This window comes from Rhodotorula toruloides (assembly GCF_000320785.1).
Source record: "Rhodotorula toruloides NP11 unplaced genomic scaffold Scaffold9, whole genome shotgun sequence".
Lineage (NCBI taxonomy): Eukaryota > Fungi > Basidiomycota > Microbotryomycetes > Sporidiobolales > Sporidiobolaceae > Rhodotorula > Rhodotorula toruloides.
In genome coordinates this window covers 351,623-376,718 of record NW_015622969.1, presented here as the reverse complement: position 1 = coordinate 376,718, position 25,096 = coordinate 351,623, and the positions used below count along the sequence as shown (strand labels likewise).

Below are 25,096 nucleotides of genomic sequence, written 5' to 3'. Positions count from 1 at the left end.
GCGAGCTCTCCTGAGCCAAGTGAGCGTGCGTGAGGACGACAAGATGAGCGAGCGACTCTCTCGCCTTCACCACCCGCTCGCTCAGCTCGTGCGCGGCTATTGACGATGCAGGTCCACCCCTCGAGGTTGCAGAACGTTCCCGAAGACGACCAGCAGCACTCCCGCCCGCGCGCAAGCGACTACCACTCTCCTCCTCGACACCAGACTCCCCCGCACCTCGCACGCCGCGACGACCGCGATGACCGCTATGGAGGCGACAGGAGGGAGCGCAGGGCGTCCCCGGCGTACGGCGAATACAACGACCCGGCTGCCAGGCGGGAGAGGGAGGAGCAGGACTATCGTCGCGAACGGGAGGCTATGAGGCGGGACCGTGAGGCGGCAGAGGATGACCGGGAGAGGCGGGCTGTCGAGCGAGAGTACCAGCGTGGAGGAGGGCGAATGACGCCTGAGCGGGAACTGGGCTACGGACCACGCGGTGGACGCGGAGGTGACTCGGGATACGGAGGAGGAGGAGGGTATGGCGGGCGACCGCGGCCAGGCGGACGAGACGACTTCTTCGAGGCGTGAGTACGACTCTCGCCATGCAGGGCGACCTTCTATTGACCCCTTGACTTTGCAGTCGCCGCAAGGAGCGCGAGAACTCGAACGTTACGATTTGGCCTCCCTCCCCTCGCACGCCTGAACCGTACGTCAGTTTCCAAACCTCTCTAGATGTACGCGAGCTGAATTTGACGGTTCGCAGCGAGGACGACGGCACCAAGTCGCGCAAGTCCAAGTCGTCTCGCCGCGACCACAAATCCTCCTCCTCCCGCCATCATCGTTCTTCCCGCCACAAGAGCCGTCACTCGGACAACTCGAGCGACAGCGATGACTCTGCCGACGACGGACGAAGCAAGCGTCACCGAAGCAACCGCCACTCGTCCTCTCGCCATCACCGCTCACATCGTTCGAGCCACCGCGAATCGTCTCGCCGGGACAAGGACGACAAGTCGCGCTCGCGTACTCGCTCTCCTCGACGCAGCTCGAAGCGCTCGCTTTCGCCCGTCTCGGACGAGGACGACGCTCCCTCGTCGAAGCGACACGAGCGGGACCCGATTCCTACGTCAACTGCCGTCGCTGTCGCTTCGACTGCTCCTGGCGACACCTCACGCGCGGCTGCGGACGACGAGGAAGAATGGGTCGAGAAGCCTGCACAAATCGATTACGACATGTCCCGCTCTGACGACGAAGTCGGCCCAATGCCGTTGACCGGCCCAGGCGCGCCGAAGAACCGCAACGCGTACGGTGGCGCGCTCCGACCGGGCGAGGGAACGGCTATGGCAGCGTTCGTTGCGGAGGGACAGCGTATCCCGCGTCGTGGTGAGATCGGTCTCGAGGCGGACCAGATCGAGCGGTACGAGTCGGCTGGGTTCGTCATGAGTGGTAGTCGACACAAGCGCATGAACGCCGTTCGTGTGCGGAAGGAGAACCAGGTGCGTTGGGCGAAGCAGTCATGCCGTTCTTTCTGGCCGTCGCTGACGTCTACCACTCGCACAGGTCATCTCGGCAGAGGAGAAGCGCGGCATCTTGCAGTTGGCGGCAGCGGAAAAGGCGAAGCGCGAGAACGAGGTGAGCCTCGTTTTCCTAGCTGTGGAGCGGACGCCTTGCACGATGGCCTGCGCCTGCTGCCGGGTTCGGCGAGCCTTCGCTGACATATTGCTTTCACGCAGATCGTCGCCTCGTTCCGCGAGATGGTCGACTCGAAGCTCCAAGGCGGGTCTCGCTAGTTGTGCTCGACGCTGCACAGCTTGTACCCTTCTTGCAAGCTTGTATATCCCACGTCTCGATGAAGACTTGCATGAGAGAGTGAAGTAAGAGCCAATGCGCTCTTTTGACTGGGCTTAGGAGATCTACGCCCGCCTCAGCTCGACAACATTTTCCGCACCCCACATCCCAGCGTCAAAGTCCTCCACTCCTACTCGCTGCCACAGCGCAGGCGAGAAGCCGACGTCCGCGAGCGCGATGTGTGTATCGGAAGTGAGAACGGCGGAAGAAGGAGAGAGGAGGTAGGCGCCAGGGAGCCCGAAGGAGAGGATGTGCGTCGCTTGGATGGGCGTCGAGGCGGAGGGAAGGGTTGAGCCTGTACGGTCAATTGTCAGCATGAAGTCGTGCAAAAGTCTGGAATGGAAGAGGCGCACCAGTATCAGGGTTGACGCCGAACGGAACGTCCAGGCTGACGACGGGTGTGTCTGCCTTGTTTGCCCATTCTGCTGCCGCGACTGAGAGAGCGCTAGTTGATGCCGACGAGGTTGGAGTCGAGGTGCCGTCGAGCCGGGGACTGAGCATGCCGGCATCGTTGCCACCGGGTGCGGCGAGTGCATCAATGACGAGGTTGTAGGTCGGCGCAAGGTCTGCGCGAGCGAGAGTCAGCTTGACAATGTCAAGACGTGGTTACCACGCTGACGCACCTGCAACATCCCGTACGATCCGGCCTCCAGCTGAACTGAGCACCCGAACAGCCGTCTTCCACGCCTCGCTCTTCCCGTCTGCACCGTCCTCGACCAGCGCAACAACCCGACATCCGCGATTCGCAAGGGTCACGCCTGCTCGGATGACGATGTAGCCTTTCTCGGCGTCGGTGCAGAGGAGGCAGATGGAAGGTCGGGAATGAGGCGGGGAGGGCAGGGGAAGAAGATTTTGGGAGAGACAGATATGGGAAAGGATGTAGGTTGTGAGGGCAATCGCCGAGGCTTCGAGTCGTTGTGCCGTCGTTGGCGCGGATTCGATCTGTCGACGCAGGGTCAGCGAGTGCACAACCTTTCTAGATGGTCGGAGCGAACTCACTTCTGCGATGGAGAGCGCCTCCTTCCACTGCTTCGCCTTGACCGCCGGTACCGACACACCTCGACCAGTGAATAGCGTTTTCGCGGCTCTGGGATCTGTCTCATCGTCCAGCGTCAAAGCCTGCATCTGTCGTGTCGCATCCTCCCCATCCGGCTTTCTCCTCGACATATCCGTCGGCGTCATGCTCGCCTTCGCCTCCCTTCCAGCCAATTGCCTTATCGACAGCGCCTCTTGTCGCTGGTCGTACAGCTCCTGAGGCGAGAGGACCGATTCGCTCGGCAGCATCTTCGTCTGCGAAGTTCGGCTCGGGTTCCGGTTGTGCGCGACGAGGCGGAGTGCAGGGTCGGTGTCATCGTGGCTCTGCGAGCGTATCGTCAACAAAGCGGTAGGTCAAGCAGGAGAGGAAGGCCCGCACCCTGATCTGCTCGAAGACCGCCTTCTTGTCAAACGTCGCCAGACCGGCGCCAAAGTCGAAGTCCTCGTTAAACGACGGCGTGTGCGACGGACTATGCGAAGGGTACTCGTCGTTCGGCTGAAGGGAGCGCTGCAAAGCTTCTTGCTTCCGTCGTCCAGCGCGGTTTCCGCGCTTTCGCGCTTGTTCGGCAGATCGAGGGGAGCCAGAGAGCGGCGAGGGGGACGGGACTGGTGAAGGAGATAGGTAGGCTGGCTGCGAGGGCGTAGGCTGCGGAAGAGGCTGAGGGGGCAGCAGGCGGTCAGTAAAGTAGCAAAGCCGCGAGGCAGGCGACCATACCTTCTGGGGCGTGCTCCGCCGCACACCGTCTGCCTGGACCAGGTTACTCGTCTGCAGAGGTGCCCCTCGATCCACGCTCAACAGCTCGAGCCCGGCGACCTCTTCCCTCGCAAGTAGTCGAATCCCGTCGAGTCGCTCGACACCTCCAATCGTTGATCGAGCTGCGCACACAGCCCGTCAGTCCAGCTCCGGTGAAGGTCCAGCGCACGGTAGCGCACCTTCTGTGAGTGTGAGCGTTCCAGCGGCCGGGTCGAGCGACGAGAGGACACCTTGAACAGCGTCGTTCGGGCCGGTGCGAAGCTTGACGAGCACGGGAAGCCCGATGAAAGCGGTTGCCATAGTGACCCAGTCAAGCCTTAGCGGTCCTTGAGGAGTTTGAGGCAGTAGACGCCGTCCAAGGGTTGTCGTCCAACCTCTCCTCCTGACGTGAACTCGCTCACCCGGCTGAACAGTTCTGAATGGCTGGGACATGTCACCAAGCTACACCGGAACGTACATTGTGGCCGTAAAGCCAGCAGCTCGCCGTCGCGCGCCTCACAAGCCCTCCCTTCTTGTCGTCATCAGTTGACGCTCGCTCGTCCTCACACCGCCGTCGTGGGGCAGACCGACTGCACGATGGGGGCACTTGAAGGACTTGCACCCTCCGACACGCGCGAGGGCGGCCTAGCGAGGCGTATCTGACCACCTGCTCCTCCTCACCCAGAGCGCGACCTTGCTGCTGGCTCGCGACCGCCTCGCTTACTTCGGTCGGACGCCATTCTGGGACGGTGCGATGCCGGACGGGTGTTCCGTGCCACATGGAATCGGTCGACCTCACATTCCTCGGATGTGACCGTTGCTCACGTCGCGCCTCGATCGTGCTGCACGCGCGGCGAAAGTGTCCTGCTGCATTCCATTCAGCTGGCACCTCGCGCTCTCCCTCTCTTTGTCTCCCACTCTACACTCCCAGACTACCGCGCCCTCGCTCCTTCCGCGCTCCCGCCAGCGTACTCGTCCCTCCTTATCACCTTTCGTCGTTCGTTCAGCAACCCTCCTCTTCCTCGCCTCCTCCGGTCGCGGTCTCGCCTTGCTCTCCTTCATCACACGCGTGTTCTCCGTTCGACCTCTTCCGCCAGCCACCATGCGTTCTTTCGCCCTCGCGTCGCTCGCCGTCTCCTCGCTCGCACTCTTCGCCGTTGCCTCGCCCGAGCCCTGTTCCGACCATCCCGGCGTCGTCCACAAGCCCGGCGAGTCCACCGTCCCGGAGGTCGCCAAGCTCGCCCTCCCGAAGAAGCACAAGTCGTCAACGTCCTCAAAGCACAAGTCGTCCTCCTCGCACGCGTCCAAGCCCAACTCGGCAAAGCACGTCGCATCGACGCACAAGTCCTCGCACAAGAAGACGTTCAAAGAGCGCACGAAGCCTAAGCCTGCATGGGCGAAGAGCACCAAGGCCGTCCAGAAGAAGCCTACTCCGAAGGTCAAGAACGCCTCCGCTCAGACGATTGCTCAGGGCGCTAGCAAGGCCATCTCGTCGTTCTCGAACGCTTCGTACATCCCGCCCGAGGCTGCTGGCAAGCTCACGGATGGTGCGCGCCCTCTCGCTCTCCCCCTCTCCTTCCTACTGCTCACACCGTCTCTTCTCAGCCCTTTCGAGCGCTATCGACAAGCAGCTTGGCCACACGAGCGCGGCGGTCATCACGCACACTCGCACGTCCGTCCACCTCGCTACCAAGGTCGCCGAAGCGACTCGAACGATCACGGTCGCCAACTCGACGATCAAGGTCCCCGAGCCTACTACTCTCGTGCAGACCGTCACGCAGAACGTGACGCAAGTCCAAACCTCGACGCTCATCACGACCTCGGACGCTGTTGCCGCCTCGCTTGACATCAAGAAGGCGCTCGAGGAGGCTTTCGCTGCGGCCAACCTCAGCCAGAGCGACCTTGGCAAGTCGACGACGCAGGCGCTCGAAGCATGCCTCGCCGAGGTCCTCTCGTCGGGCGGTCTCCCCGCTGGCTACTCGTGCTTGACTCAGTCAGGCAGCGACAGCGCCGGCCTTCAGTCGACGCTGAACACGATTCTTGAGCAGGTGCGTCTCCGACACCTTCCAAGCATTGGACCAGGTCTCTGACCTCCCCTACTCCCGCAGTTCGTCGGCATCCTTCCGAACACCATCCTCTCCGCCGTCTTCGACTCGGTTACTCCCCTCCTCGGCAGTCTCCTTCCCGCATCCGAGCAGGCCCTCGTTGCGCAGATCCAGTCGTCGATTCAGTCGGTCATCGCATCGCTCTCTGGCAACTCCGTCACCGCGCTCGAGCAGATCTCGGCTTGCTACACCGACGCCATCCAGCAGGCCGGCAACTCGTCGTCGCTTGCCTGCTTCACCAAGAAGGGCGGCGCGTACGACACCCTCGAGACCATGTCCAACTCGGTGCTTGAGCAGTTCGTTGGCGTCCTTCCTGCGTCGTTGACGACGGCTGTCGAGAGTGCGTCTCCCTTCCTTCACCGTTCCCTCCTCCAGCTCACCGACTCGTTCTCCCGCAGACATCTTCACTTACAACCTGGCCAATGCGACGAAGGGTAGCGACCAGCTCGCCGCGTCCGTTTCGGCGCAGATCTCGAACGCCATCAACTCGGTTTCGTCGTCATTGTCCGGCAACGCCGTCACGCTTTCCGAGGTCCTCCAGCAGTGTGCTGCCGAGCTCATCAAGAGTGAGTCTCCGCTCGTTCTCTTGGATCCGCACGATAGCTGACAAGCGTATTCGCACAGCCGGCAACGCGACCGCCGCGCAGGAATGCGTCACCTCGACCAAGGCTCCGCAGATCTCGTCGACCGTGATCCTTTCGATCGCCCAGCAGTTCGACGGCTACCTCCCCTCCAGCTTCTTCACCGACCTCGTCGACTACTCCGCGCCGCTCATCAACTCGTACCAGAACAAGCACAACCTTACGCAAGCCCAGCTCAACTCGGACCTCGAGTCCTACTTCAACAATGCGACGTCGTACGGCGCGGCGTACGTTACGTGCCTCTCGCAAGTCCAGCAGTGTGTCACCAACGCTGTCGTCAAGAGCGGCACGATCGACGCCGTCTGCCCTGGACCGGTCAAGGGCTGCGACCTCCCGAAGAGCGACTCGAAGCGCATGGTCAGGCGCAGCGTCGACCGTCACTTTGGCTTTGCCGGTCGCATCCGCGACGTCACGTTCCGTCGTCGGTAGAGGCTGGGGGATGCTGGGAAAGGCGGACGCAGGTCGTCTCGCTAAATGTACGAACGCTCGGGGCTGCGCTCGTGTAGAATAGCACTATGTATCAACGATGCTGTCGCTCTCACGGCGAGGAGCGGCAGAGAGCGGCAAAGAGTGTCTGTATTGCGGAGGGGTCTGCGAGAACGCGGGATCTACTCGGCGGCCGGGCGGAAAATACGTGCGTGACGGTGCGAAGAGCCGCGAGTATGAATGAGCTGGACATCAGACGGTACGAGGAAGGCTCGATACGACTCGATGGGTGAAGTCGCGGACGGAGGCAAGTTGGACCAGTCGATGTGCGCGGCTGCCTCCGGGTCGATGGACGGGCTCAAAGCTGCGGTGAAGCGACTGATGGAAGCGCGATGGTTTGCCGCCTGAGCGTGAACCGTGCGCTGGTTCGGGTCGCGGGTGTCGAGTCTGAGGCGCGGACGGAAGACACGGGGAGGCGGATGGCTCGGACTCGCGTGCGTCGCAGCGTGTTCCTCCGACGGGCGCTCCCTGGCCTCGTTGGTAAAGAAGGCAGCCGCCGCTCTGACTGTCAAGGGCATCGAAAGGGTCAGCCTGCGCGTCAAAGAACCGAGTCGATAGAGTTCTCACTTTCTTCCTGTTCCCGATCGGCTTGAGGCGAGTTGTGCGAGCTGCGGCGATCCCCAGGTTCGAAGGGATCGCTGTTTCCGGCAGCCTGATGCTCGGCACGCTCGCGCTGCTCGAGCGCCTCGTACTCGGCTGCCCAAAAGCCTGTGTTTCCGAACGGTTCTCAGCCGCTTAAACTTGCTGGTCGAATCATGCAATGGCATACCTGCTTCGTCACGGACCGATGGCGAACGAGGGTCGGTGGCTGCGTGCGCCTCGTATTCGGCCGCCCACAAACCTGTTCCCGAGCACGATCAGAAATTGGTCTTTAGCGACAATAACGACGCAGAACGCACCAGTCTCTCGGCGAGCTGATCGCGGGCGCGACTTGTCGTATGTCGGCGGCTACGAAGAAGGTCGAAGACGCCGTGACGCTGAGGGAGAAAGGACAAACTTACAGCCTGGAGGTCGACACTGCCTGCAAGGAATCGGAAAGTGTGAGCATAGTCGGCACACAGGTTGTCGAGGGACTTGCTCACCTCGTGCGGCGTCACCGTACACCTGAGCGAGCGAGAGAAGACCATCCCGCTTTGCCTTCAGGTAAGCCTCCTTTCCCTGCATGTTGCCCAGCTCTGCAAGCAGATGGCGTTGTGGTCAGTAAGTAGCGTGAAACGAATCAAGCCGGCCGCAACGCACCATGAACCGCATCAATAAAGGCGGCTAAAGCGACCTTCTTCGATTTCATGATGCCTGTCCAGGGTCGGACCGTTAGCACTAGCGTGAGAAGATGTGGGAACAGAATCGCTCACGATGGCGCAGAGCGCCGCGCCCTTCAAACCGGTCGACCTCCTCCTTGGTCGCCTTCTCATGACGGACGCATTGCTGCAAGCGAGGGGAAAGAGTCGCGAGGTCGCGGTGCGTCTCCTGGGCGGTCTGTTGGACATGCAGGCGGCATTCTTGCGCTGCCTGTGGACGGCGAGTTGCCTCAGCACCGTCGGCTTCTGGCGCACAATCACGCAAGCAGACGCACCTCCCTACGGTCTGCCGGGTTCGCCGCATCGAGCCGGTGCCTGAACTCAATCTCAAGCAGCTCGACGTGTGCTTCGGCGAGTCGCGCTTGCCGCATGCACAGCGTCTCGCGCCGTCGCGTTTCGAGTTCGAGGGCTGTCATGACCGTCAGTCAGTCAAGGGAAAAACGTAAGCCTCAACAATGTGAGGCGTGGACGAAGACGAACTGTTGACCTTGGCCGCTTCGCACTCCTGAACGGCTTTGAAGGCGTCCTCAACCTGCGTCCTAAAGTACCTCATCTCATGTTCGGCCGCCGACGACATCTTGAAGAAAGCAGACAGAAGAAGGCGCGTTTGCGACAAGAGGGTGCCGGATGCCGGAGAGAAGGAGGAAGAGAGAGAGAGAGAGAGAGAGAGAGAGGAAGGGAGGGGAAGCGCAAGAGGATGTCGGTCCGCGGATCTTCCGCCCAGATCGGTAAATCCGGGATGGGACGGGACGGCCGAATGCCGACAGGAGTCCAATAAGAACATTCTCCTGACGCTGCAGGAGCGAGCGCAAGCAAATCTTGAGAAGTACGGTCGAAGGCACTTGCAAGCTCCAGCCGAATGAGTCACGAGCGTAGCCTGCCGTTTTGCGACGTTCTGAAAGCGCAAATAGCAGTCCGAGGTCCGCCACGCCGCCAAGACGCTGACGAACGATGAGGAGCTTCTGCGCGACCGAGTGGAAGTCAGCTCCGAATCCTGCCAACATCGCTTCTCTTGTCGCCCCGCATCCCTCAGAAGCGACTGCCCCGCATGCGCCTCCCACGCAACAGCCGTGAAGACTACCGAGCGAGAAGGGCGAGCGAGACGAGGTCGCCAGAATGCCCGTCTGGTCTTCGTCAGCGGTCTGGCGCGACAGTCTTACGACCGTGCCCTGACCTCAAAGAACAAGGATGACTGAAAGACTTGTTTCGTCCTTGGGGTGCGGGAGCGAGCGAGAAGCAGGGCGGAGGACAAGCGACTCACGGCAAGCCAAGGCGGCAGTCTCGCATCGAGCGGAGCGGGGCAGGCGCAGAGTGTCGCGACGAGCAAGCCTGTGTGGGCAGCGTCAGTTCCTCGGAGACTCGCTTGCGGCGTCACTGTGGTAAGACGACGCACCTGAACCGACAACCCGTCGAGCGGACCGACGCAAGCATCAGACGCGCGAGCGGTCGACAAGAGCCGATCATACAGCTCCGTGAGCGTCTGTCCAGCTCATCAGACCATCCTCAAGCGCGAGCGAAGTGAGGCGCCGGTCATCGGTCATCAACGAACGCGCTCGCGCCTTGACGTCCTCAACCTCCCCGCTACACGCGCTGCTGCTACTGAAGGCGTCTGTGTGATCAGCCGGTGCTCCTTCTAGGCGACCGACACTCGCCGCGCCGCCGACTCGCTTCGTCGCCGCCGACGCGCTTCCTCGATCCCTCTCACCGACGTGACGAGCTCGCAGACACGGTCTGACTGGGTGCGTGTCCTTCTTGACGTTTTCCTGAGGACGGCATAGCTGCCACGAGGCTGGGCTGACCCGCAGTTACGCGAAGAGAGCGAGCTGACCCCGTTCTCGTTTCTCATCAGCAGACACTCGTTCCGCTTGATCGGTGAGTCGAGACAGCCTCTTAGACGTTGTTGTGGACGCTTGCGGTGCTGTGAAGGCCTGCGACCTCTGCACATGGCCTTTGAGCGCGCGTACGAGGCGTTGGTGCTTTGCCAGTGGAGACGCTCACTTGCGGTTTCCGAGCTGGCGAATGGCTGCCGGCCATGTTGCAGATGGCCGACGACAGGAGAGGAGCAGCCGTGGATACAGGCGGGGCGGGACTAGCAAGCATCTGCGATGAGACGCTGCGACGATGCTGACCGTGACCGCGCTCTCGCTCGCAGAACAACCTGCGCACCATGACATCGACCGCGACACTGAGCTTCGGGTGCGCTCGAATGCTCTGCCTACGCGCAGGAAGCGTTGCTGACCCGTGGATTGCTTTCCAGCTCATACGACTGGATCTGCTCGCGAGCAGCCTTGATCGTCTGTCCGCTTCTCGGCGCGACCCATTACGGCATCGAGCCGGTATGTTACTCGCGCAATGTCGAGTTTGGGAGGACACTAGTCTTCCAACCAGGTGCGCCAAGCTCGAGAGGGTTCCTTTCCCGTACGCGACGGCTGACCCGGTTTCGTCCCGCAGCCACCTCGTTCATGCACATCTGCGCCCTCGCCATGGTCGTCATCATGATCTTGCATGTTCGATCCAAGTACACCGCTGTCGGCCGGAAGGAGATCCTCATCTTTTTCTACATCTACTTCCTCGAGGAGCTCCTCGCCATCTTCCTCGACTCGGGCATCATCCCGCCTAGCTCGAACGTCTATGCGGTGAGTACCCGTCTACTCCTCGACTCTGAGCTCCCACAACTGACGCTTCGCACGCTCGTAGTGGTTCGCGGCAGTTCACACCGGCCTGACGGCGGCGACCTACTGGTGCCTCCTCGTCAATGGCTTCGTTGGCTTTCAGATGGTCGAGGACGGCACCCCGCTGTCGCTTTGGGTGCGTTCGGTGCAGTCACTGGCCTGAAGACGCCTTTCCTGACTCCTCGTTCACAGACCCTGCAAGGAACGTCCGCCATTGTCGGGCTCATCGTCGGTCTTGTCGCGATCGGCACCTTCAAGAACTCTGCCGGCCTCTCCTCCGCCAAGCCCACCGGTCTCTGGATCCTCCAGTTCATCTTCCCCCTCGCCTGTGTCGTCGTCTACATCGTCGCGCAATTCTTCCTCGTCCTCCGCACGCTCGACGACCGGTGGCCGATCGGCGATATCCTTTTCGGCACCGCCTTCTGGGTCATCGCGCAGGTCTTGCTGTTCGCGTTCAGCAACACCATCTGCGACGCCGTCTCGCACTATCTCGACGGAACCTTCTTCCACGCCCTGTGCAACCTCTTTGCTGTCATGATGAGTGCGTCGCGTACTGTTTCCGTCCATGCGCGGCGGCCAAGCTGACCTTCTCGGCCCGCAGCCTACAAGTACTGGGATTCGCTCACGAAGGAAGAGTGCGTGTCGACTCACTTTTCCTCGCTCAGCGTCTCATCTGACCTATTCCCCGTCCGCAGCCTCGAGTTCTCCGTCTCATCCAAGGAGAAGGCGTGGGAAGTCAAAGAGACACTCTTGCGCGAGGACGACGACGACTCGCCTTCCGGGTCCGGCTATGGCGGAGGCGCAGGGTACGGACAGGGCGTTTACCCGCCTCAGAAAGGCGGCTACGGGCAGTACGGATACTAGACGTGGCCCTTCCCACCGTTTCGCCTTCACCGCGTCCGACACAGACACTTTCGTTACCCATACAGTCCCTTCTTTCTTCCTCGTCCCTCTCTCTCTCTCTCTCTCTCTCTCTCTCTCTCTCTCTCTCTCTCTCTCTCTCTCTCTCTCTCTCTCTCTCTCTCTCTCTCTCTCTCTCTCTCTCTCTCTCTCTCTCTCTCTCTCTCTCTCTCTCTCTCTCTCTCTCTCTCTCTCTCTCTCTCTCTCTCTCTCTCTCTCTCTCTCTCTCTCTCTCTCTCTCTCTCTCTCTCTCTCTCTCTCTCTCTCTCTCTCTCTCTCTCTCTCTCTCTCTCTCTCTCTCTCTCTCTCTCTCTCTCTCTCTCTTTTCGTACCGCCCTCGCGGCGCTGTTTGTAACCGTACACCGCATGGCGCTCAACTCGCACGCCTTTGTGGGCACGAGCGAGCAGAGAACGTCCTGCTCCAGCTGCGAACCAGTTCGCCCAAAGCACTCTCCCCAGATGCCGGCGCGCTCGCGCACACGGCAGAGGCGATAGGGTGTAGCGCTGTCTACGTTGGCATCTTGTGAGAGGGTAAGCTAGTGCACGACCTGTAGGCGATTTATGGATGAAGAGGGCGAAAGAGAGGAAGAGAGGAAGTGTAGGTGTTCTGGTTGTACAACTAGGGTTTGGGGGGTACTGCGGTGTATGACACTGATTTTTGTAGACTGCGAGGAGAGGGGAAGAGGAGGAAGAGACGGCAAGCGAGAAGACCGGAAAGAGGGCGGAGAAAGAGTACAGCCGACGACGGAGTTGGCGATAGAGAGAGGTACTGCGACTGCTTGACGGCGATTACGAATGATCCCGAATGATTATAACGGCGAGTGAAAGCGGAAAGAGGCGGGTATTCTCGCGCTCAGACGAGGTCGAACGAAGGCTGTTGCTGGTCGAGGCAGCAGCTGCGATTGACGCCAAGCGGATTAGCTCCTGCGGTATCGAGGAAGCGCGAGCGTGACGCACAGCCAGACGCGAGTCTTCCAGATGCGGAACAGCTCGCGGACGAGTTCGCGGAAGTCGACGCGCTGATCGGCGGTGTAGTAGAACGTCAACTTGCGGCGATCCCATTGCCACTCGGCGTCGAGGATCTCCATCGGCAGGCCTGCGATCGAGTGATTGTCAGCTTCAAGTAGTGACGCGACCAAAGAGCGTGAGCGGCGACGCACCCTTCTGAGCGACCTTGCTCCTGACGAGCGCGAGCGCCTTGACCTCGTCCTGGGCCTTGGCGAGGAGCGCATGGGTGTCGGCCGGTCCAGCCTTGCCATAGATACGCTTGGGCTGACACTCCTTCGTCATGCGCGCGAGCTGCGCCGGGCCCGCCGCTCCACCCGCTCCTCCTCCACCCTGCGCTCCGCCGCCCATCCCTCCCATCCCCTGCAATCCGCCCATCATCCCACCCTGCGCGCCCTGCGCCGCAGGGTTCGCCAACTGGCCCAACGCAAGCTCGACCAAGTGCTGCTGGAACTTGTGCACCTCGTCGACCGTGCAACTCTTGAGGTACTTGCCGACATCGCGACCGCGGTCGGCTTCGACGATGACGAGGTCGCCCTCTTCGAGATGGAGGTTCGGGTCTTCGCAGAAGAAGAGGTCCTTGCGACCTGCTTTGAAGCCGACGATGCAGAGGGGCGCATCGGGCGGGATGGCGTGCAAGGGGACGCCGCGACCGAGGTTGATGTCGCCTTGCGCTTGAGTGGTGAGCGACGGCGCGCCAGGTTGCTGAGCGAGGACGGGTGGCGGAGGAGGCGGAGGAGCGTTGAAGTAGCTCGCGGGAGGCGGGATTGGCTGGTGCTGCTGAGGCTGCTGCTGTTGCTGTTGCTGGTAATGCTGACCCGGCAAATGGGGCGGGGGGATCGCAGGCGAGACGCCCGGTCCGAAACCAGGGAACGGCGGAGGCGGGATAGGCGGGAACGCCGCCGTCCCGCGAGGCGAGAGCGGGCCAGTCGTCGTTGCAGGCGCAAAGAACGGGTGTTGGGTCGTCGGAGGCGGGACGGGCGGAGGGAGGCCGCCGAAGCGTCCGAAGTGCGCGCCGCGCTGCTGCTGCTGCTGTTGCTGGTCGAAGCCGAAGCGAGATGAGCCGCCGAGTCCGGGCGAGGCGGTGGCTGTCGCAGTCGCGGTGGTCGTCGCAGGCGGGAGAGGCGTCGGAGCCGGCAAGCCCTGGAAGAAGCGCGAGGCGGCCGACGCCGAGAGAGTGGGGTTGAACGAGTCGCCCGACGGACGAGGCGAAGTCGTCGACTGGCCGTACGGGGTGGGCGTCGCGGTCGCCGTCGAGAGTGTCGAAGACGACGAAGGAATAGACGGGGGAAGCGAGACAACCGGCGGCTGCGACGCAGGTGGCTGCGCAGGGGGAGGCGGCGGCGACCTCGACTGATCCAACGCGCGACTCGACCTCTTTGGCGGGAAATCCGCCGGCATGCTCCCTACATGCGCAAACCTCGTCTTTCGCTCGTCCTGTGTCGCAGCGTGCGCTTCGAGGTTCAAGTGCAACGAGTTGAGGTCCGCAGCGAGGTCGTCGTCGTTGATCGCTGACGAGCCGAGTCCGCGTCCGCCGCCGCCCCAGCCGTTCGACGCCGGCGCAGGATCGACGAGCGGTCCGAACCCTCCTGCGCCTCCTGCGCTCGGAACCGCAGGCTCCTCCGGCAAGTGAAATCCAAGCTGCATCGTTGACCCCCTACTCGGCGGCTCGAACGCCGCGAACGAGTGCCTCCTACTCGTCGCTCCGCTCTTCGTAGGCGGATGAAGCGACTCGTCCCCGCCCTCGAGGTCCTCCTCCGCTTCGTGCAACGCCGAACGGGCCCAAGCCGAATCACTCCTCTTCCGCCCACTCCCGACCGCTCCGAGCGCGTACTCCCTCCGAGTCTTGTACGCCGCCGAGCCGCCCAATCCGCCCCATTCGCCGGAAGTGAGCGACGAGGAACCGGGACCGCCGAAGGGCGAAGGAAGGTCGGGGAGGAGCCGGGCCCCGTCGCGCGAAAAGGGACTCATGTTGCTCATTCCGATTCCGCCACCTCCGCCCGCCGAACTCGCGCTGGTTGAGAGCGCGGTCCCGCTCGCGCCTGACGAAGCCCACTGGTCGCGGAACCTCGACCTTCCTTCCCTTGCTCCCGCTCCTCCCGCTCCTCCCGCAGACCCAACTTCGTCGTTCCACCCCGCGCTGAACGAGTGCGACAACCCGCTGTTTCCCGAGGGCTTCCATCCCGTACTCGTCGTAGTAGACGAGTCGAAGGGCGAGTAAGCGGGGCGAGAGGGGGAGGCGCTCAAGTCGCGCTTCGAGGCGGCCGCAGGCGGGCCAGGCGTGAAAGCCGAGTAGGCGTACGTCGGACTACCGACTGCCGACGTAGTAGGAAGCGAAGCAGAGAAGTGTCCTCCGGCGCTCGTGAGAGTCGACGAGTGCCGGAACCCATGTTGGTCCGCCCCTCCCGCTCCTCCAGCCGGGGGAGGTCCCGCACCACGCAAGTTCATCGGCGCAGCAGGTTTCTCGATCCCGGCAATCGAATGACTCCTCGCTCTTCCGTGCGCCGAGTCAGGCGGCGGCGGGGCGAAATAGCTTCGTCCTTCTGGGACGATCGGGGGAGAGGTGAGCGCTGCGCCGCTGTCGGAGCGAGGAGAGGCAGAGGAGTGCGAGGGGAGTTGTTGGTGTGGAGAGAAGGCGGAGGTTGATAGCGAAGGACGGTAGTGAGGACGTGGGTTGCCGGAGAAGATCTCGGCGAGGAGGGGCTGGTTCGAGGCGGGAGGAGGGGAGGTCGGGCCGCGGGAGGTGGGAGGGGCTGCACGGCAGTCGTAACTCTCGTCAGCATCGTCACGTTGCGCATAGGAAGCGCATGAACGCACCTGCTGCACTCGCCGCCTGTCCGTTCGTCGCGTGCGCCGTGTACTCGCTCACCGCGCCCGTCGCCTGTTCCTGATACAGTCCCAACGAGCTCGCAAACTGCGGACTCGAGAAGCGTGACGCGCTGGTGGACGACGACGAAGGCGGCGGAGCGAGTCCTTTCGAACCTGCGAGGCGGTCGCGGGGCGAGTTGCTCGACTCGGGAGTGGCCGAGAAGGACGAGCTCGATACTGATGAGCGCGGGGAGGGTACAAAGTCGTTCGCGTGAGAGTGCGAGTGCGCGTGAGGGAGTTGGTGAGTGGGTTGGAGAGATGAGTGGGGGGCGAGCGAGGACGGTGGTTTGAGGCCGTTCGAGTGGGTGGGAGGGGCTGACGAGTGCGAGTCTGTCGAGCGGGACGAGGGCGAGAGGCGTCCGCGCGTCGACGGCTTCTCCTCGTTTGGGAGCTGCAGCAGCACCGCGGGAAGTTGGCCAGAGCGGGGGTCAGCTGAGGGTGTGCGGGAGAGCGGCGACGGCGGGTGCAGCTGCTCGAAATGCGTGGGAGAGAGAGTGAGCGCACCCTTGACCAGATCGAGGCAGTCGCAGCGAGCGTGTCCTGTGTGCGGAGCGCAAGAGCGTGAGCGGGGGTCGCGGGGTCGAGGACGAGACGGGGTAGTGGGTGGGTGCAGGTGGGTTGCGAGTGTGTGCTCACCTTGCTCATGCGAGTAGACTGTGCTGCGCGTGTCCTTGGTCTGGCTGAGTTCTGCGTGGTCGAGTCGAGGCGAGGCGGGAGGTGTTCGAGGGGGCCCAGGTCGAGCAAACGAGGTGGGGGAGGGGACAGCGTCGACGAGCGGGCTGAGCTGGCTGTAATGGACGGTGCAGCTGTGTAGCGTCGTCTACTCGAGCACTCAGAGCAAGTCACCCACCAAGTCGAAGCAGCAGAGCGGACGGCGCGCAACTTCTTCCACGGGAATTTCAACCCATACATACTTGCCAACACTCTACTCCTCAGGACCCAACCACTCCTCCCAAAACCCACTCGTCCCATTCGTACTCGCCCTCACCCCGCTCGGCACTCGCAGCAACCTCGCCAAAAGTCCATACACCTCTGTATTCTCGAACGCAGGGACGACGAGCGTGTGTGGGTCCGACGGGATCGGGACGGTGGGCGATTTCCGACGACGAGAGAGGCGACAACGAGTCTTCACGGACGAGGCGAACGGGCCGTGTGCGACAAAGATGGCGCGCATCGACGGGTCGGCAGGGTCGTAGCCGTGGTTCCTGCGAGCGAAGCGAGGCGAGGCTCGTGGGTGTCAGCACCTTCGAGAGCGAGAGGTAGGCGAGCGAACACCCACCCCTTGACGCTGTACGTCCCGTTCATGACAACCTCGAGCTCGTGGTGGTTCGTGATCGCCCAGCCCACGTCTGGGACGCAATAGATAGGTGAGATGCGCTGCGAGCAGGGTATCGGGCGAGCGAGTTAGCCATCGACGTCGCGCGTCGCTTATCCTCGCCGACGAGTCTCCCAACTCCTGGCAACAAAGGAAGCGCAAGCGAGCAACCGACGAACGCACCTCATGGCCCGTGAAATGCCACCTCTCCAGCATACTCTCCTCATCGTAGCACTTGAACCCACTTCCCTCTTTCTCAGCCGCCTGTTTCAGGCGGGCGAAGAGAGCGGGGACGTCGGTACCGGGTTTGAAGCGGAGGCCTGCGGAGGGCCAGCCTGCGAGCGAAGCGAGCTATGGGTAAGCGGGGAAGGGAAGAGGAGAGGGGGGCAAGAGAGGGCGGGAAAACGGACCTTCGTTGTGTGAGATGGAAGCGAAGCCCGTGGGGCCGAGGATGTCGTCGAGGAAGATGAGGCGCTGGTTGCTCGTAGCTGTGCGTACCAGGCAAGCCATCCGGATCAGCTCGATCCGCCGTTGTGCTCGCGCACCGGAACTCGAGCCCGTCGAGTAGAAAGCGGCAAACGCACCCGCCATCCCATGATCACTCACCACGACGACGTCCACAACACCCGTCGCATTCCTCCTCTCCACCTCGTCAAACACCTCCCTCACGAACTCGTCCACCGCAGCGAGCGTCTTCTCGGTCGTGCGGGAATCGGGACCGGTTTTGTGGCCGGCTTGGTCGACTTCGGGTAGGTAGACAGTCATTAGGTGTGGGCGGTGTGTGTAGTCCATGTCTGTGCAAACCCAGCACCATTACTCATCTCCTCGTCAGCCCGAGTCCAGCTGAGCGCGAGAAGGAAGGGAGCGAGAACGCACCCAACCACCCCGCCACCTTCCGCACCTTCTTCCTGTAGTGATACCGATCGACAAACGGATACCAATACGTCGGTTTCGTTCCGTCAGCCATGACGGGCGGGCCGGGCCACATCAAGAGTGCGGAGCGGAGGGAGGCCTTGACTGCCGTAGCCCAGATCTGCTCGCCACGTCTCTTGTCAGCACTTGAACTGAGAGGGAGAGGAGGGAAGGGGACGCACAGGTTCTCCACCCCACCACTCGCTTCCCCAACTCTTCCCCGGCTCGGTATACACAAACTCCTTCTCCAGGAGCGGGTCGTAGAAATCGTTGGCGACGATCCCGTGCGAGGAGGGGTAGAGGCCGGTTCTGTGTGTGTGCGCACGAGTGAGTGTGAGGGAGTGAGGAGGAGGGAAGGAAGGACGTACAAGAGGGTCCAGTGGTTTGGGAAGGTGAGGGAGGGGAAGGACGGTTGCATGTACTCGGCACGCTGCGAGAAGAGTTGAGTGTCAGTGCGAGGGTGAGGGACGAAGGCGAAACTCGACGCACGATGCCTTTGCGGGAGATGTTGAGGAGGTGAGGCGTCAAGCCCCGTTCGAGGTAGTCGGCTCTGTGTGTGCGGAAGCCATCTCCATCAGCCACAGGTTCGCGACAAAGCAGTGTTTCGCTGAAAGCGACGACGTCTCGCACACACCTCACGCCGTCAAGCGAAATCAAGATAACCGTCGGATCCCACCAATGCGTCCCATTCCACCTCCTCCCCCCTCCCTCCCCCAACTCCCCCTCCAGCTCCTTATCCCCCCAGTCTCCCCCCGCCCAAGTAGGCGTCTTCCCACTCTTATCCCAGCTCTGCCCGACTTGCGCAAAGGGCACGTCGCCGTACTTCCCGTCTGAGGGGAGAGGGTTGGCTGCGACGTGCGCGGAGTCGGGGGCGTAGACGCCGGCTGCGAGTGCTTGGCCGGAGTAGTAGGTTGCGTCGCTGGCGGAGAGGGGTGCAAGGGTGGGAGAGGAGGAGGAGAGGAAGGGGATGGACGGGCGGAGGATGGCGACGACGAGAATGACCGAGCCGAGCGCGACGCAGCCGAGTAGCACTAGTCGCCAGTGTGTCTGTGTGGAGGTGGACCCGTCAGCGAGTCGTCCTGAAAGCTAAGGCAGACCTCCGTCGCCAGAAGACGGAACTCGCGGGAACGCCCTTTCTCCCAACGCTTTGGTAGCAAAGCGAATGAAAGATCCACCAGCTCACCACTCTCCGCCGTCGCTTCGGCACCGTCTCTGTGCCCGTCAGCCGCCGTCCCTCCACCTCGAGATCATCCGCTCCCTCGTCCGCGTCCTCGTCCTCCTTGTCCCTCCCGCTCAGCAGTCCAGTCCGTCCCGTATCATCCTCCACGTCTCCCTCGTCCCGCTCGTCGTCGTTCTCGTCCAGCTCGGTGTCGAGGCGTCCCGGAATAGAAACAGGCTCGTCTCGCGGTCGTCCATGGAGCGGTAAGGAAGCGGTCGACGCGCCGTCCAATGGTGTGTATTGAAGTAGCACGGCTGGCGCCATTCCGCACGCGTTCTGGCCAGCAGGCGGGAGGGTGCAGCGATCTGTCCGAGTTGGCGGAGTCGGAGGAGGCGAAGGAGTGGGTGTCGGGGGTTGGAGCGAGTTGGCGGTGTACTCGTAGAGTATGTTGGTCGTCCAGCGTGCTAGCTACGCTCGGTTCGATGCGTCTCAGCCAGGAAGAGCGTGGTGTCGTCGTCGTTCTTCTCTCGGACTTCATCGCGCCCAAGTTGAAGATGCATGCACTCAGACCATCTCGCTCGACTCGTCCTGGAGACTCGCTGGTGCCCTCGCTGCGTCCAAGGACAACACCCAACCTCGCGCCCCGTTCCATCCCACCCGCCAGCTCGCTCGCACACGCACCGAACCTCGCCGCTCTCGCCGTCCATCACCTGACGACCCTGGCTTAGCAGGAAGACCGCCAACTTGGTAAGCCTGCGTTCGTCGCTCTCCACCGGGCACTCCCGCGCCAGCCAACCACCGCCGTCCTGCTTACGATGCGCAACTCTTTCGCCTCCCTCCTCGATCGCGGCGTCGTCTCGGCAGCTGCTTCATCTTGTCGACGCTGATCACTGTTCAGACGCTGATTGTCAACGTTCGATCACGCTCGCCGAAGACGCTCGTCAAAGAATCGCCTCGTCTCGCCTCTGCGCTCTCACGCTCATCGTCCTTTCCTCCCAATCCATTTCGCCCGCTTCCCCTTCTCTCCCAAGACCGACCGCGTCCAGCAGTATCCCTGAGCTCGCCTCCTCGACATGAAGAACGTCGTCTTCGTCGGCTACGGCCCCTCGGCGGTCCAGGCAGCGAAAGATCTCGCCGGTTCGCTCCCCGCCGACTATCGCATCGTCGCTATCACGTCGAACGAGGGCTACTGGCCGCCCGCTGCGTTGCGAGCTGCCGTCGTGCCGGTGCGCGAGAGCCTAACCTGGATTTCGGTTCGAGCGCAGGAGTACTGACCGTTTTCCGCAATCTCGCAGGGCTGGGAGGACAAGCCGCTGGCTACTGTCGACGCTGCCTTCCCGCAAGACGACCGCCATGTGATGCTCAAGATGACCAACGTCGTCGAGCTGCGCAAGAACAGCGTCGTGATTGACAAAGCACACCCGGATCTTGGGTTCGAGGGGGAGGAGATCCCGTTCGAGTATTGCGTTCTTGCAATGGTGCGTCCCGGCGCGAGGCAGTACGCGTGTACGGAGCTGACGCTTCTCCAAAACGCAGGGCTCGAAGTACCCCTACCCTTGCCGCCCACACCCTAGCTCCTCCTTCTCCCAAACCCTCGCCGACCTGCGCCAAACCCAACTCGAAGTCTCCCAATCGCACCACATCCTAATCATCGGCGGCGGTCCCGTCGGTATCGAATTCGCAGGCGAAGTCGCCGCGCATTATGGGAAAGGAAGGAAGGAGATCACGCTTGTGCATTCGAGGGAGAGGTTGCTTGATCAGGCTGGGTGGAAGGAGAAGTTGGGCAAGTCGCTCGAGGGTCAGTTGGAGGGGTATGGGGTTAGGGTCGTGATGGGGAGGAAGGTGGTTGATGTGCCGGAGAAGACGGGGCGGATAGAGGGAGGGGAGGAGTTCCACCTCGACGACGGCCAGAAGATCAAGGGTGAGTTCCTCCCATTTTCGCAAGCCTCAAATGACACATCGCTGACCGACTCCGCCGCAGCCGACTTTGTCTTCCTCGCAACGGGCAACGCGCCCAACTCAGACCTCGTGGCCTCGTTCGACCCCTCCGTGCTGGACGACTCGAAGCACATCAAGGTCAATCCGGCGTTCCAAGTCGAGGGCTACGAGCACATTTTCGCAATGGGGGACGTGACGGATGTCAAGGAGGGGAAGCAGTTTGCGCATGCAAAGGTGGGCTTTCCCTGCCTCTCCTTCTCCTCCTCCTTCGCCAACTGGACTGATCCCGTCCGCTCACGCAGAACCACGGCTCAGTCGTAGCATCCAACATCCTCAGCCTCATCCACTCCCCCTCCCCCTCCTCCGCCTCACTTAAGTCCTACAAGCCCGGCTCGAACCTCATCCTCGTCTCGGTCGGTCCATGGGGCGGCGCAGGCCAGATATTCGGGTTCGTACCCGGTGTAAGTGCGAATTGTTCGCCTGAGATGGATGGAGAAGAACTGACTCGTGCCTCGCTTCGCTCGCCGGACAGGCTTGGTTTTCGGCGCTCGTCAAATCCCGATCACTCTTTGTTAGCGACTTCAAGAAGATGTACAACGTCGCTTAGAGACCCTCACCTCATCCTACATCCCCTTCTCTCGCTCGTTTCGCGAAGATACCCTCTTCCTCCCTCTCGTGTGAAGACGCTGTTGTCGGCATTGATTTCGTGCAAGTTGCGTATTGCGAAGGACAGTATGCGGAAGATGCGATGTGCGGTACAGCAAGCGTGAGGTGAGCGAAGGAAGGGTCGGGAGGAAGAGCTACGAGGACTCATTGGCAGAAGGCTTGAACTTGGCGACTCCGACGGCGGCGTGGTAGAGGGCTGTTTGGTAGCCGGCGGCTGCGAAACAATGATGTCGATGAGTGATTTCACCACGCTCGAAGACCGCCCGAGTGCAGTGGCTTAAAACGGGTGAACGAGAGCGAAAGAACCCACTATACCAGCTCCACAACGCCGCCTCAAGTAACGCCTCCGGAGTCTCAGCCTCCAAAGCCGGTTCGTCGCCCGTAAGAGGCGCGATAGGCGGTGGAGGAGGGAAGGTCGTTGGGAGGGACGAGACGGGCGGGACGACGAAGGAGAAGGAGGAGGGGTGTTGAGGACCGATTGGGCGAGTGAGTGTTGCAGATGCAGAAGTTGAGGCGGCGGGAGGAGGAGAGGGAGAGGGAGGGTGGCCGGTTCGAGAGATTTTGGGCGAAGAGGGGGTGTACGTAGGAGAAGGTGGACCGCGTCGAGGAGGAACAGCGGTTTGCGGCGTAGCATGCTCGTCATCGTGGTCTTCTGCACCAGCAGGACACTCTTCCTCGTCGCCTGCAGCAGCGGTCGTCGCCGCAGCCAGTTTCGCAGCCTTTCTCGCCTTCTTCTGCGACCCGGTCAAGCGTTTGCGCTTCTTCGTTCCGGGTGCCGGAGAGTCAGAGGGCGTCACTGAGGGTTCGCGGAAGACGGTGTGGCCGTTTGCGTGAGTCGAGGCAGAGGAAGAAACGGTGTGGATTGGAAGGTGAGAGGGGAGTTTCGAAGTCGAGGCGGTCGAGGGAGGCGGGCCGTACCAGCTGCGGGCGTCGGGCTGGTCAGTTATGGTCAGGGCAAGTCGGAGCGGGTCTTTACGCACATGGGAGCCTTCGTTTGGCGCTGTGCGAGCGAGAGAGGGGCTTCTGTCGGGGGCAAGAAGCGGTCTGGGTGCATGAACTGGCGCTCGCGGCGGGTGAGCCTCGGTGTACGGGGTAGTTGAAGGTGCCTGATGCTCACCTTGAAGTCTGTGAGCGCGCCCTCCCACGCGTTGACGAGGGCGAGGGGGTCGAGGTAGGCGTCGAGGCTGAGATCCGTCGCCATCAGCTCGTTGTGCTCCGCCAGGTTCGTCCGCCGCACCACCGTCACTCCTGGGCCAAAGTCGTCGTCCTCTGCGCCTTCATCGGCCCACTCTACCGCGCTGCCGCCCTCCCCCTCGCCCTCCCAGTCGCCCGCATCCCCGCCTGCGCCATCGCCAATCCACACGCCCTGCTCGTCCCAGTCCTCGTCGTAGGCCTCGTACACCGTGCTGTGGGGCATCTGTGGCACTCTGCTGGCTGTGTGAGGGTCGGTACGAGCCGTTTGAGCTCTGGCTGGCTCCCCACAGCGTTTTCGCCTCTCTCCGACTCCGCTTCTCCCGAATCGACACCTCGACCCCGCTGAGTCGCCTCTCTCGCCTCAGGCGGTCGAGAAGATGGCCTCCTTGAACGACAACCCCGACCCGGCTCGCCCGTTCCTCTGTGTAGTGAGCACAGCGCCCTCTTCACTCTCACCTCCCCGCTCAGCCATACTGACGGCTTCGCTCGCGCAAAAAGGAGTGCGGAAGTCGTTATACCCGCCAAGTACGTCGAAACTGATCCTGGCCAAGTCTCAAGTCGAACGGAGCCGTGGTTGGCGAGATGCGGCTCCCTTGCCTGATGAGGGGGGCCCTCATCGCCAGCCACGACGCTGCAACACTCACTGACGCCTTGCGCTACCTCCACAGGAGCATTTGGATCGCCATGTGACAGGTGCGCCTCAGGAGCGACGTCCTGACATGCTGTGGAACTCGTGCTGACCTCCTCCGCACCCTCGCGCCCCCCACATCCTCTGCCATCTTGCTGCTCTCCCTCGTTGACAATCACCTGCACGACTCGCTACGCCGCCCCTCGACATCTCAGCCAAGCACCGCGTCGCCAAGGACTTTGTCTGCCCGACCTGCGGAAAGGGGTTCGCTCGCAAGGACATTCTCAAGCGCCATGAGCAGGGGCACGCGAAGCAGCAGGCTGCAGCTGCAGAGGCGGCCGCCAAGGGCGACTACTACGACAAGGGGTACGACTCGCCGGCGAGCAACGCGGCAAAGGGCAAAAAGAAGCGGGTCTCGTCCATTGGGGATGCCGGCGCAGACGACGGGTCAGGTCCTGTCAAGATTGCCAGGGTTGGCAGGGCGTGTTGCCGCTGCAGCAAGTCCAAGTGCGTTCCAGCGACCTTCCGCCGCGTCCAAAGCCTCCTCAACTGACCTCGACGTCTCCCAGACTCCGCTGCGACGGCCAGCACCCCTGCGAGCGCTGCCGCAAGGCCGGCGTCGACTGCAGCTTCGAACGCCCGCCAAAGTCGGGCAGCCGCTCGGGGTCCGTCTCGATGCAGATTGACGACGGCTTCGGCTTGACGCCATCGATGGAGTCGGACGGCGACACGACCTCGCCCGAGAACGCTTTCGGCCTCGCACTGCCTACGCCTCCTCCGCCCGAGACGTGGAGTCGTCAGGCGGGTTCGGCGGCATCTGCACTCTCGGGCATGTCGCCTTACCACATGCCTCTCCGCGGCCCGCCTCAGCACCCGGCTCTCCCTCCGACCAGCTTCTCATTCGGGCCTCCGCCCGTCAACTACTACTCTGGTCGCCCTCCCGACGCGTTCAACTATCGTCCTGCGCCCTACCACAACGCCGCCGCTTTCCCCTCTCTCCAGCTCCCTCACCACGGCCCGTCTCCGCTCAACCCCTTCGCTTCGACGACGCTTCCTCCTCCCCCAGCGCCTGCGTCGGCGTCGTCTCAGTGGGACAACTCGGCGTACGGTCGCCAAATCGGAGACGTCGGGTCGAGCGGAGCAGGACAGCTCGATTTCCTTGACCTCATCTCGGCTGGCGCGGGCGACCAAGAAATCGACTGGTCGATCCTCAACACGGGCTTTGCCTCCCAAGACCCGGTCATCAACGCCAACTCGGGACCGGTCCCAACGGGCTTCACGCCGCGAGACGGCATGTCTCCTGGAACGGGAGACATGGAGATTGGCAGCCTCCTCCCGCCCAGTCTCGGAGGCAACGCCAGCCAGCCCATGTCGGACTTGCGGAACGGCGGTATCCCCGAAGAGCCGAGTCCTGCGAGCGCTGCCGCACTTGTTCTCGCTGCAGCGGCGAACGGCGACGACCGCAGCATGAACATCAAGAGCGAGAAGGACACGAGCCCCGAGCGTCCCGTGTACGGCTTTCGCAACAACTCGCTCGTCGAGTCCGACAACGCCGCCGTCTCGCTCCTCCAGCTCGCGACTCACACCCCTCGCGTCTCGCCCGAGCCAGGCGCGTCGTTTCAAAAGACCGTCTTGAACAGCGCGACTCGCGGCGGTGTCGAGGACCCCTTGCGGACGTCGCACCCGTCGCACACGCCCAGTGACCCGTGGCCGCTCT

At 62.5% G+C, this 25,096-nt stretch overlaps 10 protein-coding genes across 10 annotated transcripts in view; 5 read left to right on the top strand and 5 right to left on the bottom strand.

Annotated features, from left to right (window-relative positions):
• Positions 1–105: 105 nt before the first annotated feature.
• RHTO_08079 (pre-mRNA-splicing factor CWC25) lies at positions 106–1,766 on the top strand (the record flags this gene model as incomplete). Its single annotated transcript, XM_016421733.1, has 5 exons — positions 106–563; positions 620–685; positions 743–1,472; positions 1,537–1,608; positions 1,710–1,766. The coding sequence occupies 5 exons, from the start codon at positions 106–108 to the stop codon at positions 1,764–1,766; spliced, it is 1,383 nt and encodes a 460-aa protein (XP_016273845.1).
• A 123-nt stretch (positions 1,767–1,889) lies between these two features.
• RHTO_08078 (enhancer of mRNA-decapping protein 3) lies at positions 1,890–4,045 on the bottom strand (the record flags this gene model as incomplete). Its single annotated transcript, XM_016421732.1, has 7 exons — positions 1,890–2,119; positions 2,178–2,390; positions 2,448–2,766; positions 2,824–3,183; positions 3,239–3,517; positions 3,575–3,735; positions 3,793–4,045. 7 exons carry the CDS (start codon positions 4,043–4,045, stop codon positions 1,890–1,892), a joined length of 1,815 nt encoding a protein of 604 aa, XP_016273844.1.
• A 649-nt stretch (positions 4,046–4,694) lies between these two features.
• RHTO_08077 (uncharacterized protein) lies at positions 4,695–6,767 on the top strand (the record flags this gene model as incomplete). The annotated part of the gene is made up of 5 exons (XM_016421731.1): positions 4,695–5,139; positions 5,198–5,640; positions 5,701–6,037; positions 6,096–6,263; positions 6,322–6,767. The coding sequence occupies 5 exons, from the start codon at positions 4,695–4,697 to the stop codon at positions 6,765–6,767; spliced, it is 1,839 nt and encodes a 612-aa protein (XP_016273843.1).
• Positions 6,768–6,946: 179 nt separating this feature from the next.
• Positions 6,947–8,699, bottom strand: RHTO_08076 (uncharacterized protein; the record flags this gene model as incomplete). The annotated part of the gene is made up of 10 exons (XM_016421730.1): positions 6,947–7,329; positions 7,392–7,532; positions 7,594–7,665; positions 7,724–7,772; positions 7,826–7,845; positions 7,907–7,999; positions 8,064–8,117; positions 8,177–8,333; positions 8,398–8,531; positions 8,603–8,699. 10 exons carry the CDS (start codon positions 8,697–8,699, stop codon positions 6,947–6,949), a joined length of 1,200 nt encoding a protein of 399 aa, XP_016273842.1.
• Positions 8,700–10,289: 1,590 nt separating this feature from the next.
• Positions 10,290–11,658, top strand: RHTO_08075 (chitin synthase export chaperone; the record flags this gene model as incomplete). The annotated part of the gene is made up of 7 exons (XM_016421729.1): positions 10,290–10,318; positions 10,380–10,510; positions 10,574–10,758; positions 10,820–10,930; positions 10,987–11,335; positions 11,396–11,429; positions 11,490–11,658. The coding sequence occupies 7 exons, from the start codon at positions 10,290–10,292 to the stop codon at positions 11,656–11,658; spliced, it is 1,008 nt and encodes a 335-aa protein (XP_016273841.1).
• Positions 11,659–12,547: 889 nt separating this feature from the next.
• Positions 12,548–16,212, bottom strand: RHTO_08074 (PSP1 family protein; the record flags this gene model as incomplete). Its single annotated transcript, XM_016421728.1, has 6 exons — positions 12,548–12,590; positions 12,652–12,790; positions 12,855–15,452; positions 15,517–15,958; positions 16,072–16,107; positions 16,204–16,212. The coding sequence occupies 6 exons, from the start codon at positions 16,210–16,212 to the stop codon at positions 12,548–12,550; spliced, it is 3,267 nt and encodes a 1,088-aa protein (XP_016273840.1).
• Positions 16,213–16,492: 280 nt separating this feature from the next.
• On the bottom strand, positions 16,493–19,277 carry RHTO_08073 (type I phosphodiesterase/nucleotide pyrophosphatase/phosphate transferase family protein; the record flags this gene model as incomplete). Its single annotated transcript, XM_016421727.1, has 11 exons — positions 16,493–16,772; positions 16,847–16,944; positions 17,066–17,217; positions 17,293–17,370; positions 17,467–17,676; positions 17,759–17,915; positions 17,977–18,103; positions 18,163–18,224; positions 18,284–18,344; positions 18,429–18,841; positions 18,978–19,277. 11 exons carry the CDS (start codon positions 19,275–19,277, stop codon positions 16,493–16,495), a joined length of 1,938 nt encoding a protein of 645 aa, XP_016273839.1.
• A 749-nt stretch (positions 19,278–20,026) lies between these two features.
• Positions 20,027–21,498, top strand: RHTO_08072 (FAD-dependent pyridine nucleotide-disulfide oxidoreductase; the record flags this gene model as incomplete). Its single annotated transcript, XM_016421726.1, has 6 exons — positions 20,027–20,179; positions 20,249–20,431; positions 20,490–20,874; positions 20,935–21,125; positions 21,194–21,352; positions 21,424–21,498. 6 exons carry the CDS (start codon positions 20,027–20,029, stop codon positions 21,496–21,498), a joined length of 1,146 nt encoding a protein of 381 aa, XP_016273838.1.
• A 193-nt stretch (positions 21,499–21,691) lies between these two features.
• Positions 21,692–22,974, bottom strand: RHTO_08071 (uncharacterized protein; the record flags this gene model as incomplete). Its single annotated transcript, XM_016421725.1, has 4 exons — positions 21,692–21,771; positions 21,868–22,478; positions 22,538–22,614; positions 22,675–22,974. The coding sequence occupies 4 exons, from the start codon at positions 22,972–22,974 to the stop codon at positions 21,692–21,694; spliced, it is 1,068 nt and encodes a 355-aa protein (XP_016273837.1).
• Positions 22,975–23,128: 154 nt separating this feature from the next.
• The window catches only part of RHTO_08070 (zinc finger, C2H2-type domain containing protein, transcription factor), a gene marked incomplete at both ends in the record, with an annotated part of 3,468 nt that continues 1,500 nt past the window's right edge, over positions 23,129–25,096 (top strand). The window contains 5 exons of the mRNA XM_016421724.1: positions 23,129–23,179; positions 23,250–23,276; positions 23,420–23,444; positions 23,595–23,886; positions 23,949–25,096. The exon at positions 23,949–25,096 is cut by the window's right edge and continues 383 nt beyond it. Of these exons, the coding sequence (XP_016273836.1) occupies positions 23,129–23,179; positions 23,250–23,276; positions 23,420–23,444; positions 23,595–23,886; positions 23,949–25,096 (1,543 nt within the window). The remainder of the gene's footprint in view (positions 23,180–23,249; positions 23,277–23,419; positions 23,445–23,594; positions 23,887–23,948) is intronic.